The sequence below is a fragment of the Puma concolor genome, chromosome B3 (genome assembly GCF_028749965.1).
Source record: "Puma concolor isolate L17-30 chromosome B3, mPumCon1.1.hap2, whole genome shotgun sequence".
Classification (NCBI taxonomy): domain Eukaryota; kingdom Metazoa; phylum Chordata; class Mammalia; order Carnivora; family Felidae; genus Puma; species Puma concolor.
Window position 1 is genome coordinate 68,366,201 of NC_141672.1, and position 16,326 is coordinate 68,382,526.

Sequence of the window (16,326 nt, forward strand, 5' to 3'; positions counted from 1 at the left end):
CTTCAAAGTAAACAGTTAAATGTTGTTTTATACAAGTACTGTAACCTAACATTATTTTCTGTATAAATGATGTCCTTTAATAACTGGATTTCAAGGTGGCCAAAGATATCCTTTAGCAATGTATCTGAAAACAAATGTCATTATTAGAAACATGTTAAAACTCACAGATGCAGAGTGATTCCCATGTCTCTCAGCTCTTTTACTGATAGCAGTGGAGAGATGATATCTTGGCCAAATCTGTCATAAATGAGCACCTGGTTTAAAAAAAAAACGTGTTTTCGAAACATTATCAGTAAACAGCTGACAGAGAGCTCATATTAAGACAATGTTGAAGTATATTCTATTTTAATAAATCATGTATGCTGAATTCTTATACTTACCTCAATTTAATATTTTCTGTCATTGCCCAAAACGTTCACGTATGTCATAATCTAGTTTTTAAAGCATGATCACTTAGGCTAAATTAATATTACATAAATTTATTCTCATAGAATATTTTTGCTAGGATAAACGTACTAGCAACTACAAAATACTTATCTTAAGCTATAATAAAGGATCTTTAATATTCAGCAAACTCACATACACTTCCCCACCAAGTTTACATCAATCCTTTCTAAAAAGAGAGAAGTAAAAATAGTCCCTCTCAAAACTAATGGGTAACAGGTTCTAAGACTGTAAAGAAAATTTGGTAATTTAAGCATCTCAGGTTAGTAAGATGCTCATTTAAAAAATGAGTGAGTGACTGGGTTGGCTGGGTGGCTCAGCCGGTTAAGCATCTGACTTCGGTTCATGTCATGATCTTGTGGTTCTTGGGTTCAAGCCCTGAATTGGGCTCTGTGCTGACAGCTCAGAGCTCTGAAGCAGGCTTCAGATTCTGTGTCTTCCTCTCTCTCTGCTCCTCCCCTGTGTGACTCTCTCTCAGGAAATGAATAAACATAAATAAACAATTTTAAAGAATTAAGTCCCTAAAGAGTACATGCTAGCCTTATTCTGTCACATACATTTCTTCACATTCTAAAATATTATAACTGACATCTTTGAGGGGTAGAAAGAACTCTGAATCTTCTAACTTAAAATTAGTTTTAGAGTTAAGGCTAATAAAAGAGAAATTTCAACTAGTGTTTCTTTACAACTACATCAATAATTCTTTACAGAGTAAGAAACTGCTAATGAGGGATGAAAGATGCTGTCATAAAAAATGTGTTTCCTATATGACAGCATTTCCTTTAGAATAGCTAAAACTCTTGGGTGCCTGGGTAGCTCAGTAAGTTAAGTCTGGCTTTGGCTCAGGTCATGATCTTACCATCCATGAGTTGCGCATCGGGCTCTGTGCCGACGGCTCAGAGCCTCGAGCCTGTTTCTGATTCTGTGTCTCCCTCTCTTTCTGCCCCTTCCCCACTCATGCTCTCTCTCAAAAATAAAATAAAAACATAAAAAAATTAAAAAATAAAAGCTAAAACTCTTCTGCTCTAGTTCTAAGAGGTTGGGTGTTTCATTTCTCATAAATATCTTCCATCTCTAAATCTCAATATATCTATATTATTAATCTTGTGATACATAAGTACTGGATAGGGAAAGAATTTGACACAAATCAGATTGTACCCAAGAAATTCTCGAGCTATTTAATTCAAAAGCTTAATAAAGGCTTTAGAAACAATAATCGAGCATTGTTTATTCAAGGAGCAATAACAGGATGCCCACAAATAAACATGAAAGAAGGCAAAAATTAGGGGATATTTTGAAGCTTAACCTAGGAATTCATATAGATGACCTTAACCATCTTTAGAGTTAACCACAGGACTTATAAGGATCATCAGAGTTTTCAAAACACCCCAAATAGTTACCAGGTTGAGTTGTTCTCAATTATTAGCAAAAAAGAAATATAAAGTGACTATAAACTAACAAGTGTAAACCTAAGCAGCTGAATTCTAGTCTGTCTGAAGAAAGAAAGTATAAAGTTTAAAATGAACAAGCTTAAAGAATAGGAATTTTTAAAGGTACTTCATCATTTCTCAAGGGAGAAATATTATAGATTGCTTTCTGGTCCAATTAACAATTTTACTGACAGTTTTATATATCATAAATTAACCAGCATTATGGTTTACAGATCACTCTCTACCCAAGTCTGACTAACCTTCAACAAGCTTGCGAGATCCAAATTCTGGACCTGCAAAGCTAAGGAACAAAACATCAACCAGATGAAAGACCTACTAGTGAGGGGCCATTCAAGAGATCAGCTGGATTCCCTGGATTCATATTATTAGCCTTGCCTGTCTCCCTCCATAAAATGTTTATTAAAAAGATTCATATTAAGAAACCATGTTAAATAAAAATAAACTCTCCATGCATAACTAAAATGTGCTACTGTTCAGCATTAACAAGAAATTCCCTCCAATCACCACCAATAAAGACCAAGCAAAAATAATTAAAATAAATTAAAGTTAAAATATTAAATAAAGTTAAATTAAAATTAAAATAAAGTCTCTTACCTTCCATACTGGTTCTCCAGTGCTGTTTTTAACATGAGGCACATTGAAATTCAGCATACGCTTCAAAGCCACTGGAAATGAAAACAGTCTTATTAAATATTATCATTGTCAGTTGGTTAAGCATCCGACTTCAGCTCAGGTCATGATCTCACAGTCCATGAGTTCGAGCCCCGTGTCAGGCTCTGTGCGACAGCTCGGAGCCTGGGACCTGCTTCAGGTTCTGTGCCTCCCTCTCTCTCTGCCCCTCCCCTGCTCATGCTCTGTTTTTCTCTGTCTCAAAAATAAATAAAAAACATTATAAAAAAAAAATTTAAATATTATCATTGTGGAACGCCTGGGTGGCTCAGTCAGTTAAGCAACCGACTTCAGCTCAGGTCACATTCTCACGGTTTGTGAGTCAAGCCCCATGTCAGGCTCTGTGCTGACGACTCAGAGCCTGAAGCCTGCTTCAGATTCTGTGTCTCCCTCTCTCTCTCTGCCTGCTCCCTGCTCACACTCTGTGTCTCTCTCAAAAATAAATAAAAAACATTAAAAGAATTAAAAAAAAATTATCATTGTTTTTCATGATTTCATTCCCCACTCCCCTCATCTATTACTTACCACCTCAAAACAAAATGCACAAATCACTCTAGTAAAACTGATAAATCAAATGAATGGATATGTAAAAGCAGGTCAGACTGTGTAAGACCATTCCATCAACAGCTAATTGGGCAAGTGTTTGGGGAGATTTTCTGTCCCCAGATGACAATGTGGAAAATGTTCTGAAAGAAGCCTTTTCCATTCCTCCTGACAAGCCCCACACATTTTTTTTTTTTTAGTTTAGAAATATTTTAATTCCAGTATAGTTAACATACAGTGTTATACTAGTTGTAGATATATGATAGAGTAATTCAATAATTCTTTTTTTTTTTTTTAATTTTTTTTTTCAACGTTTATTTATTTTTGGGACAGAGAGAGACAGAGCATGAACGGGGGAGGGGCAGAGAGAGAGGGAGACACAGAATCGGAAACACGCTCCAGGCTCTGAGCCATCAGCCCAGAGCCCGACGCGGGGCTCGAACTCACGGACCGCAAGATCGTGACCTGGCTGAAGTCGGACGCTTAACCGACTGCGCCACCCAGGCGCCCCAAGTAATTCAATAATTCTGTACATTACTCAGTGCTCATCATGATGTGTACTCTTTAATCCCCATCACCTATTTTACTCATCTCCCCACCCACCTCCCCTCTGATAACCATCAATTTGTTCTCTATAGTTAGGAGTCTGTTCTTGGTTTATTCTTTTTCTTTCTCCTTTGCTTGTCTTATTTCTTAAATTCCACATGAGTAAAATCATATGGTATTTGTCTTTCTCCAATTTATTTCACTTAGCATTATACTGTCTAGCTCCATCCACGTTGTTGCAAATGATAAAGGGATAGCATCTAAAATATATAAAGAACTTATACAACTTAACAACCAAAAAACAAATAATCCAATTAAAAATGGGCAGAAGACATCAATAGACATTTCCTCATACATTTTATACAGATGCAAAAAGAAATTTTATCAACTACAAATTTGCAGTGGTCTTAATAGATAACTGGTGTTGTTGTCTATTTACTACTGTCTGGCTGAAAGCACAGATCAGCATCACTCTTTTGAAAAACAAAAACTACAGGGGCGCCTGGGTGGCGCAGTTGGTTAAGCGTCCGACTTCAGCCAGGTCACGATCTCGCGGTCCGTGAGTTCGAGCCCCGCGTCGGGCTCTGGGCTGATGGCTCAGAGCCTGGAGCCTGTTTCCAATTCTGTGTCTCCCTCTCTCTCTGCCCCTCCCCCGTTCATGCTCTGTCTCTCTCTGTCCCCAAAATAAATAAAAAACGTTGAAAAAAAAAATTAAAAAAAAAAAACAAAACAAAAACTACATAGGATGTATTTAAGTGGTTCATATACAAAACCTTCATACAGTAGGTCTATGTTTTAGTTATCTTGTAATACATTTTATGACCAATTTGCCTCATCAGATTCAATGAAAATTTATACTGTTCAATATTATATGCTCCATGGAAAAAGTGAGACTTTCCCAAAGATATGGTAGATAACTCCTGATAAGAAAATATACAATTTCTAAAATCAAAGCACTTATGCTCTATGTGTTATTGAATTTTGAGATTTTTAGTGCTCATCTGTTCATGTGTATTACAGATTCAGAAATATTTTCTAAGGAAAATTAAAATCTCTCTATACTTCTGTGTGAAGTTGAAAAGTCCTTGGGGTGCCTGGATGGCTCAGTCGATTAAGCGTCGACTTCTGCACAGGTCATGATCTCACGGTTCATGAGTTCCAGCCCCGCATCGGGCTCTGTGCCAACAGCTCACAGCCTAGAGCCTGGAGCCTGCTTTGGATTCTGTGTCTCCCTCTCTCTCTGACCCTCCCCCATTCATGCTCTCTGTCTCAAAAATAAACATAAAAAAAAAAAATTAGTAATTTAAAAAAAAAAAAAGGAAAGGCCAAATATTCAAGGAACGGTATTAGTTGGGTAATTAAAATTTTAAGATTGGCAACCCTGAAATCTATTTGGTTGATCTTTAAAAGCATTTGGGGGGGGCGCCTGGGTGGCGCAGTCGGTTAAGCGTCCGACTTCAGCCAGGTCGCGATCTCGCGGTCCGTGAGTTCGAGCCCCGCGTCGGGCTCTGGGCTGATGGCTCAGAGCCTGGAGCCTGTTTCCGATTCTGTGTCTCCCTCTCTCTCTGCCCCTCCCCCGTTCATGCTCTGTCTCTCTCTGTCCCAAAAATAAATAAACGTTGAAAAAAAAAAAAAATTAAAAAAAAATAAAAAATAAAAAAAATAAAAGCATTTGGGGGTTCCTGGGTGGCTCAGGTGGTTAAGCTTCCAACTTTGGCTCAGGTCATGATCTCATGGTTCCTGTGTTCAAGGCCCACATCGGGCTCTGTGCTGATGGCTCAGGGCCTGGAACCTGCTTCGAATTCTGTATCTCCCTCTTTCTCTGCTCCTCCCCTGCTCATGCTCTGTCTCTCTCACAAAAATAAACAAACATTTAAAAAAATTAAAAAATAAAAAATAAAATCATTTGGATTAGACTTTATTGATACAAAATAATCTACAGGTCATACTCTTCCCTACCTAATACATTATACTATATATTAAATATATAGTATATATAATTGACCATATAATATTCCAATCACCAGTGTATTAATTTTTGGTATATTGATTCACACACTAGAAAAACCTCTATTAAATGCTAAGCTTACAAATACTATGATATTATACAAAAAAAAATACATAAACAAGCAAAAAAACACTTTGGTACTTAAAACTGAAGTAACATAGGAGGCATACAAGGTGCTGCAGAATGAACTCTCCCACTGCATGATGGCAATATAGCCATCATCACCCTGGCACCCATGGCCCAACAAAAAGAAAATCTTGTTTCTAGGAACTGTTCACAGTCTTGGGACAACTAGGAAAAACCACAGCCCAGGCTGCATCAGAGTCCCAGGTGTATAGTTTCTCTAGAGCTAGGCCTTACTTTACTGAAAAAGGCCAGTATCAGCAGATATTCCCACATCTGCCTTCCTAGTCCCATCTAGGTGAGTTTCTTCAACTGTGACCCTTGGCTAACTTGTTAACAGATTTTGACACAGTGGATTCCTTAATAAAGTACAGGGCCTGTGTTCAAAGAATATGTAAGAATGTATTTTTAGTTTCATCAGAGTAACTCTCCTATAGGCTTAAATCATTGCTTTTAAATGAAATGGCAAACTAGTTTTCTTTATTGGCTCTAAACATATCATTTCTAGACTTGGTTAATATAGTTTCACCCTAACCTGAAATATTTTCTTTACTCATCTGCTATATATTCAACCACATTTACTATTCATTCAACAAATGTTTAGTTATTGTTTACCATATGCTGGGCACTGCTCCAGCCGATGGCACTAAACACAACAGACTGAATAAAAATTACCTATCCTCAAGGAACTTTCATTTTAGTTGGGGTAAAAAGACAACAGATTAAGTTAAATCTTATATGGCATATAAGATTATATTAAGTGCTATGGAGTAAAACAAAGGGAAGGGGGGAGAGCTGCAGTGTAATTTTAGTTTTACTTATTTTTATTAAAAAAATTTTTTTTAGTGTTTATTAATTTTGAGGGGGGGGGGCAGAGCAAGAATCCCAAGCAGGCTCCATGCTGTCAGCGCAGAGCCTGATGTGGGGCTCAAACTTATAACCGTGAGATCATGACCTGAGCCAAGATCAAGAGTCAAATGCTTAACCAACTGACCCATCCAGGAGCCCCTGCAGTGTAATTAAAAAAAAATTTTTTTAACGTTTATTTATTATTGAGAGACAGAGCATGAGCATGGGAGGGGCAGAGAAAGGAGGAGACACAGAATCCAAAGCAGGCTCCAGGCCCTGAGCTATCAGCACAGAGCCTGACGTGGGGCTTGAACTCACAAACTGCGAGATCATGGCCTGAGCCCAAGTCAGATGCTTAACTGACTGAGCCGCCCAGGTGCCCCCTTGCAGTGTAATTTTAAATAGAGTAGACAAGAAAGGCCTCCTGAGAGGGTAACATTTGAGTAAAGATGAGAGAGTGAGCCATGCAGATGTCTCTGAAAGAATATCCAGAAAGGGGTAACAAATAAAAAGGCTCTCAAGTGGGAGCATTCCAACGTGTTCAAGCAAAGGGGAGAGTAATAGGGAGTCAGGTCAGAAAGTTAAGCAGGAAATATATCACATAAGGCCTTGTAGACCACTATAATATTATTTTGGTTTTTACCAGGATTGAAATGGAAAGCTGTTGGAGAGTTCTGCGCAAATATGTGACAAGATCACTTTGTTACTTTGTGGGGAAAAAAAATGAAGGGGAACAGGAATATAACAGCAAAACAACTAAATAAGAGGTTACTGCAGAAATTCTTGGCGTTCTGGACCTGCGTGAAAGCAATGCCAACAGTCAGATTGTGAATGTATTTTCAGAGTAGAGCTGATAACATTTACTCACAGATCTGATGTGGGATATGAAAAACAGAAGTCAAGAAACCTTAAAGGTTTCTGACTTGTGCAACTAACTACAAGGGTGGAGTGGCTATTAACTGAAATGGGGTAAATGGAATTCAGAGGAAAAGGTCCAGGCCTGAGATATAAACTTGGGGATTATTAGCATATAGATGATATCTAAAGCCAAGAGGCTACATTAGGTCACTGCAAGAAAGAAAGCAGTGGATCTGCGGCTTGCCAAGGTTGAGAAGCGGGAGTGTTGAGCAAGAACCTTCAACAGAGAGGCATGCATGAAGGGCAACGATAGGTAACACAGGATGTTGTCTGTTGCACTAAAGGTAATAAAGAAAGTGAGTGATCCAGGAAACTTTCACAAATCAGATGACTTTTAAGGTGACCTTTAAAAGATAAATATTCTTCAAGCAGGAAAACAAAAAATAGCCATGCTAGTTAGTTATCCTCTCTATACCTCAGTTTTCTCATCTATAAAATGGAGACAATACACATAAAATCACTTAAAACAATGCTTAGGAATACTATTCAGTATCAGCTATTATCTACCCAAATAGATCGCAAATTCCTGTGTCCCATGGTGTCTTCATCTAGAATATTTGAGAACTGATTTTGAGTTACTTCCAAAAACATTCTCAGTAGTCATGAGGGAAAGGTTTACTTCTAGTACTTTAGCATACATATAGGGGTTTACCTTTGTCCGAAAATAAGACAGAACTCAACTAGAGTACTAATCTGATAAATGATTATGGCATAACCTGTCTAGTTGTAATGTGAAATCTTACTACAATGAAGTGTATTTCCACAGAAATTGAAATTATATTAGGATTCAACATTCTACAAAGTTTCTGCATATAAAAATTACTACCATAAAAATTTTATTTTTCAAAACGCTGCTTTCTATTGGTTTCTAAGCAAAACGCTGCTTTCTAAGTCTTCCTTGATATGTTATTTCATTTTAATATGTAACATGACCTAATTCATTGAGCTTCATTAAGCTGTCAGAACCATACTGCAAAGACAAGTGGGGCTTCTATTTGCTTACTGGTAAAACGTATGCCAGGTATTCCCCAAACCTTACTTATTTAAATTATGCCTAACTTCACCTGATAGCTTATACTAAATTTATCTAATGGAAAAAGCAGAACACAATTCCATATGCACTGTGTTATTACTAGATAGTCTAATCATTAATTTTTTCTTTGAATTCCTAAGGAAGGAATCAAGCACAGCTGAAATCCCTTCTGGTAAGCCATATTAATTGTAACCATTTATTTTCCAGTTCCCATTAACATGCAAAAGAACTTAATTACAAGGGAAAGAATTTCCAATTGTGCATACTCTTGATGGTTTGTTTCTATCAGCTCCTCAGAATTCACAGCCTGCCAACTTTCAGGACAATTCGCTAACAGGAACAAACCATTAGTCTGTAGCTAACAAGTATAAACTCTGTTGTCATCAGAAGTTTACAAAAAATAAGTAAAAACAAAATATCTAACATGTAAAAATATGAAAGCTAAAGGGAAGAAATATGTACTTTAAAAAAACACATTTAACGGTACAAACAGAAGCTGTATGACTGCTCTATCGAGGATGAAACTAATAGTTTTACAATACTAATCTGTCAAACGGTTAAAATGACAAAGCTACTAATTCATTTGTTTTTTGCCATTCTTGAATTCCATTCCAGTAAGCTAAAGAAGGAAATCTTTATCACTGGGCATTTCTCTTCAGGTACCCCCAACAAGACTGGTCCAAAGAAGAGAAATGGCAGAAGGTAAGCTGCTCTGAAAGAATACTTAAATTTTGTAATTGTGAAGGAAATGCCCCCAAACGAAACTCTTTCAACATTAAAATCTAGAGAAGACCTGGACCAGGCACGAAAACAAAACCGGAGACTTCATAGGTGGCAACACAGGGGAATATCTATGTTGTTACCTGCCAGCTGCCAGATATTCTTGTGATGGCCTTTTGAGGCCCAGCAGAAAAGGGACAGGAGCAGGGCCTTAGCAACCCTTAAGCCCCTTTTCCTGAACCACAAATGAGGCCGCGTTCTCGAGCTATTACATCTCTTGCCTAAAAACTCAAAAGGGGAGGGGCTCTCGATGCTCTGGGAACTGGATTGAGCTTCAGGAGGTCCATCTCAGAGCTGCACACACCACGACCGAGGGAGGGCGACAAGCAGGAGAAGAAGAAATCCCCACCACAGGCACAAAACCGCAGGGAGAAGGGAGTAAGACGTACCTGTTTGTCTCTCTCGAATACTGGCTGCTGCAGCCGTCGCCATCTTGACTCCCACCATCCACTGCCCGGTTAGCGAAGAACCCGAGGATTACGTGGCTGCCCGGAATGCCCCGGAAGCAAAGCCCAGAGGGGCGGGGTCAAGGGAGGTTCCTGGTGGCCGGATCCCGCCTCCTTCAGCTCTCTTCAGAACTTGGAGACGCAGTGAGCTTAGTTAGTACCTGAACACCTGGTAGTGCTTACTTTCCAGCTGCGTAATAGTAGGAATTTTTATCCTATCTAATCAAGCCACAGCTTCTCAGATGGTAGCTGCGTTGAATAGAGTTGTTAGGGTAGGAGCGTGGTGTAATGCTAAGAACCTAATTAAATACTAAATTGGTCGTTTACAGATCTCTTAAGTGGTGAGAAGGCTCTAGGGGATCTAAAGATCACTGGACTAAAGTAAATGAAGCTCCAGGAACAAAGTAGGCGTTTAAAAGCTGACTCCATTCTCCTTCCCAGTGCAGCAGGAGAGGTCTCCCCTTTGCCCCTTTCCCAGGGAAACAGGCAGCTTTGGAGCATTGCTCTAATTTGGCAGATTTCTCAATCTTATCTTTTAGGCAAAATGGTCTAGTTTTATGGTGTTTTGCGTACATGAACACAGGAGCTAGTAAGATTCAAAATAGCAAACTGAATATCCTCCTCCTTTGCTTTTAGTAACTGCAAAAATCACATGTGGGGGAGGGTTGCTTGGTTAATGGACAGCTGGTTTTTAATATACACTTGAAACTGCGTGATGACAAAACATATCCGATATTGATAACTAATTTTGGTTATTGTGTAATTTTTTGTCTTTATCAAGGTGTAATTGACAAATTCAAAAGATAAAGTTTACACTGTGATGATCTAATATAGTTATATATTGTGAAGGGTTCCCCCCATCTAGTTATCACATCCATTGCTTCACATATTTATCTTTGTTTTGGTGAGATTTAACATCTACTCAGTAAATTTCAATTATACAATAATCAACTATGGTCACCATGTAATATATTAGGTCTCAGACCTTATTCATCTTCTAGTTGAAAAGTTGTTACTGCATCAAATGACCTACATGTATAATCTTAAAAAAAAAAAAAAAAAGTCAAATTCATGGAAACAAAGAGTGGTTACCAGGGACAAGTGACTGGGGAAAATAGGAAGAGATTGATCAAAGGTTATGAACCTACATTCTTTACCTTTAAGAACTGCATCCTCTAGTTTTCACAGCTAACTGGCATATTTACTGAAAACTTAACTGGAACATTTACTATTTTATTGTGTTACTTTGAAGGAATTGCCAATGATCTAGATGTACTGTAATTAAACAGAAATAACAATTCCTACCCTAGGGGAAAGTTGTACTTCATTGTTTGTCTTCATGGAATGTAGAATATATAGACTTTCCCATCTTCCAGTATCTGAAAGCCCAATCTTGATTTGTGTATTTTTACTTTCAAACACAAACCTGTTAACCATTTCAGTTCTATCACAGACTTCTTCCCAGGACTCTGAGTCATAGTAATATAAAACATTAGAACAATGTTTAACAGTTCTATACAATATATACATATGAAATAATATAGTGTCCTGACTAAGGAATGCACTTAGGGTGGCAAAAACGTATAAAATATTATACTCCACAGAAGAATGATTACAGTAGACAAATAGAAAATAGACCCTGTGAGGCTGAGATTGAGAAAGGAATTTGTTACCCATTTTTAAAATCAGAAAGAATCAAACTATGGCTTCAGAGTGTTAACCCCTTATTTACTGTAGCCTGGCTCTACCTATCCAGATTTTTGCCTTAAATAATTTATCCTGACAAAAAAACTATTATTTTACATTAGGGAATAGTTTTAAGTTTAACACAGAATGCCACAGAATGGCTTACTGAAGAGGTTCTCAGGTGTCAGTCAGAGGATTCAGGATCTCTCAAATGTGAAAAGGATCTTGGATCTAGTATTGTCAGAATCTTAACCTCAATAAATCCTAACAAGTTATTTAATTTAGCTCATATAAGCACTTCACATTTAGTAGCATGAACATATTTATTTAACAAACTTCATTGTAATTATGTTTTCTGGTTACATCTGAAGTCTTAAAAAAAAAAAAAAAACAACGGAAAAATAGGCTGACACATCAACTATCACCTAGTATAATACCTGGCATATGTTGGGCAACTGGAAAAGAAAGAGTCAAAATGAGAAAATTGGGTCTTTTCAAAACAATCCAAAATTTTCTAAACTACATACACATTCAAGTAATCCATTATTCAATGTGTTCTTATACTCTGTATTGCATTACTTGAAGCATAAAACTTTGTATTGCATTACTTACAGCATGAACAGTAGTTTAATAGGTTATTCTAAAACTAACAATGAAGCATGTGATAATCCCTATATAAAAAAGAATTACATTATCATAAATAGAATCTTGTTCTAATCATTTTCTTATAATGACTAAATACTAAAGGCAAAGTCATGGAGAAAACTTACCTATTATAATCTCCTTTACTTAGCATTCAGTATTGAGTATAAAAGTAACAATAGATTACATAAATTTAGGGAAAAAATTACTCAAAGTTTTAGCATAAAGTAGAAGCCAAAGTGAATTCTCTGGTTAGTAATCAAATGAAAGCTTTTTACTTGACCCAAACAATGGCTTATTCATAATATGGAAATTAAATATTACAAAGTATAAAATCATAACCCAGTTTGATGAAATATTTTAAAGAAACTTTAACCTTAAATACTAAAACACTAAAGTGACTAAGTACAAGAATATAAAGAATTGTATAAAAGGTCTTCAGACGAAGTTCCCATAACAAAAGGCTTAAAAGATGTCTAAAAACAACGAATTTAAAACTAACCAAAGACCATTAGCAGATGTGTAATAGGTGACTTTATGGTTTTCTTCAATATTGAGACCAATGGAAAACAAACTTGAAATATATGGCATTTTGACAACTCAAACAGTTAGGAAATACAAATACACATTGATAAGGTTTCATAGCATAATGACTTTAGAAATTCAATGTCAGTAAGAGTTGTGCACTGGCTATAACAATGAATAGAAAAAAGAAAAAGAACAATCACAATATTAACCATTTGACATAGTAACACTGCAGAAAATAAATACAGGATTCTCTACTATGCCTTGACTATACAGATTAACCTAAATATCAAATTAATGGAACATCCTTAAACCCAGAAGATGCTTTGCAATAAGTATGCTTCACTTTAAAATGTGAATATCCTAAATTATTATTTACATAATACCTTATTCCTAAGTCCCTGTCTACACATAACATAGTGAAATGAGGAACTGAAATACTGTTTCTAGTTATCGCCAACCAAGCATATTGCTTCCATACAAACCCTACCCTACCCAAAAACTGTGTGAAATTTCATCAGTTTTAATTACCACTTCAGGAGAAATTAAAACTACAAATGACCAGAAAATAGCTTTAATTAGGTTATTTGGTTTATACTGGTTTTTAATTTCATAAAATCTAGGTAGGGTTGAGAAATATCCAATTTATCATCACATTTAGAATAAAAGCTATATGGAAAATTTGAAGTTTATATTAGGTATTCAAACTTTTATTAATCCTTTAATTACTTTTGATAATTTAACAATTCAAGACAAAGACATGCCTTGTGTCAAGTTCTTAAAAACTTCAAGTTAAAATGAAACTGTAATTTGCTGGGTCTGTCAGTAAGTGTAACAAAGGAAATTGTATTAGGATTATGTTTTAGTTTTCCTTTGGTATTAAGAGATATGTTGTTTTCCTTTAAAAAGTATCAATAATTAAAGGATGTCTTGGGGAGAATATGATGATAGTTGATTATCTATGTATATTTAAAAAATGTGATTAAAACCAACCTCTCATAAAGATTTACCTCTTATCCAATTTACCTTGGTGGAAAACCCATTTAATATTTGATAATAGATTAGGGACATAAGACTTTTCCACTTTCTTCTTTTGTAAGAACATACACATGGGGATGTGACCATGGGACCATGTATCTTCAAATTGTTATTATATGATTTTTTTTGTTACTTTTAGGTGTTCTTTAATTTTTAGTAACATTAATAAAGTTTAAAAGGCAAGGAAAGGTAAAGAGTTTATAGTAAGATACAATGAAACACTGTAGTTAATTCTGCATGGTGACATCAGAGTGGGTTTTTCATTCTATTTGCATTTCTTTCTTACGTGTTTCTAGGTTGCTTTTATAATAACAATATCTTTCAAGAGCAAAGAAGATAACTGTATAACACAGTGGTACCAGTTTACCTATCATACAACCATCTTGGTAATAAATAACTGTCAAATAGTCAAACCTACCATATGGCGATCCACTGAGATAACTGAGACACCAAAAATAATTCTGGATCAGACATAATGTGATTTAATACGACACAGGGGATACAGAGAGGGGAAAAAAATCCTATGATTAAAGACAAGGCTTTAAAGAAGACACTTTCTTAGGTATTTTCAACTATATTTTATCTACCTCAGAAGTGTTCTTAAGACTATATGGAATGTCCATAGATTTTAGAATCTTTGTGCAATTCTGCTTTTCATATAATACTTCCCATTAGGCATAATCTAATTGCAGTGAAGGTCTGTTTTAATATAAATCAGTAATCTAAAAGCATTTTTAATCAATTTAGTGCCATCCTAGAAAAAAAAAAAAAAAACATTTATAACACGTTCCCTGGAATATATGCCTTTGATTTATATAACAGGATTTATCAATTAGCTTTTCTATTTAATGCTTTAAAATAAAATAAGAAATAATTTGAAAATTTTGTAAAACTAGAAAAAACATTGTGGCATCCTGTTACTAATACTAATTTGCAGAAATAGTGAATACAAGTTTTTTTCCCCCATATATATATATATATATATATATATATATATATATATATACATATACCATGCTATTATACTTGAAAAAAGTCTGTACAGCTATTTTAAAACTATTTATATTAAAGTTTATGAAGCATGTATTTTAAGAAAATAGAAAAATATCAACTTTGACTGGTATACTTTAACACAAAAAGTTTTTAGCTTAAATGGCCAAAACATTCCTTTATGTTCATACCATAAATTTTATTGGGCCAAGAAGCTGACAAGTTTGTTCAAAAATGATGATGGACAGATTTCTGAAACAAAAAGTATCAATAGCAGCTTTTAAAGAAGCATGTCTTTGTTCAAAACATTTAATGTCCAATGTAGTGAGTACTTTCTTCCTTTTCTAGTCTTAGAGTGTTTTTTATGGCAAAATCCATATTTTCTTGAAATTCTTGATATGTATTGGTGATTGGAAGAGCTAAACAGTTATTACACTTGTTTCCGACAGGAAAATCCATATGAAGACACTCAATTGAAGGAGTGGGTTTAAATCCAGCTGGTGGAATGGAATTGCAACCAGTTGCAAAAATAAGAATGTCTTCCATTGTTACTGCAGATTTACCATCTGAAAAGTTTACCAAAAAAGAAAAATAAATCCATGTTATATATATTGCTATCATCATAGACTCTTTCCCAACTAGACAGTGAATGAATATTTAAAGGCAGAGAATCTAACATCTATCTTAGACAAACTAAATCACCAGATCAAATGTAATAAGAGGAAAACTGTACATCCAATAAATGTTTATTTGAACCTCAAAGTAGAACTCAGAAAATCATTTAGTAGAACTACTCATTATACATTCGAATGCCTTCTCTAATATAAAATTATCATATAATTAAAGAGGTTCAGTGGGCATGATAATAAAAATAATTTTAAACCATTTCTGGATCATCCCTCTTTAAGAAACTAGTTCATCAAATGCAGAGAGGAAAAATAAATGGTGTAAAACAACTAAACAGCCCACCTAAAAAGAATTTTAACTAAAATTTAAATCCTTCCTGCTCAATTTAAATGGAATGATTTTACATAGCTAATGCTCAATGATATTTACCATTTCCATAGCCCTAAGCAATGGATGAAGAATAATTCAATTTAACTTAACATTGCAAAAGATGAAATCGATGACTAGTTTTAGGATTACTCTATGCTGTGGCAATCCCCTATTTATTTATTTTTCAAGTTTTTATTTAAATAACAGTTAATTAACATACGGTGTAATATCAGTTTCAGGAGTAGAATTTAGTGATTCACCACTTACATACAGCAAGTGCCCTCCTTAATGCCCATCACTCATTTAAACCATCCCGCTGCCCACCTCCCTTCCAGCAACTCTGTTTGTTCTCTATAATTGAGTCTTATGGTTTGCCTCCCTCTCTCTTATTTTTTCTCCTTTCCCTATGTTCATCTGTTTTGTTTCTTAAAATTACACATAAGAATGCTTTCACCTCAAATTATCAAGAGGACAATATATTGCAAAATTTAACTTTGTAATCCTTCCTGATCACTTTTAACTCAGTCATATAAACTTGTCTTGAAATACATTCTGTAAATATGGAGTTAGATGAAAAGTCTTATTACCAAAAAGCAAAACTCAAAGAAATAAACTAATATACTATAACAACTTTTCTAA

General features: G+C 35.4%; 2 protein-coding genes across 6 annotated transcripts in view; both read right to left on the bottom strand.

Annotated features, from left to right (window-relative positions):
* The window catches only part of SCFD1 (sec1 family domain containing 1), a 124,523-nt gene extending 114,639 nt beyond the window's left edge, over positions 1 to 9,884 (bottom strand). The window contains exons 1-3 of one of the 2 annotated variants that reach the window (XM_086710003.1): positions 9,754 to 9,884; positions 2,490 to 2,560; positions 166 to 254 (exon numbers count right to left, since the gene is read on the bottom strand). In XM_086710003.1, coding sequence (XP_086566129.1) covers positions 166 to 254; positions 2,490 to 2,560; positions 9,754 to 9,811 — 218 coding nt within the window. In that variant the 5' untranslated portion in view covers positions 9,812 to 9,884. The remainder of the gene's footprint in view (positions 1 to 165; positions 255 to 2,489; positions 2,561 to 9,753) is intronic. The other variant, XM_086710002.1, reaches the window with a different exon arrangement.
* A 4,985-nt stretch (positions 9,885 to 14,869) lies between these two features.
* G2E3 (G2/M-phase specific E3 ubiquitin protein ligase) overlaps positions 14,870 to 16,326 on the bottom strand; it is a 66,356-nt gene continuing 64,899 nt past the window's right edge. For all 4 annotated transcript variants that reach the window (XM_086710005.1, XM_025919599.2, XM_086710007.1 and 1 more), the window contains one exon: positions 14,870 to 15,257. In XM_086710005.1, the coding sequence (XP_086566131.1) occupies positions 15,001 to 15,257 (257 nt within the window). In that variant the 3' untranslated portion in view covers positions 14,870 to 15,000. The remainder of the gene's footprint in view (positions 15,258 to 16,326) is intronic.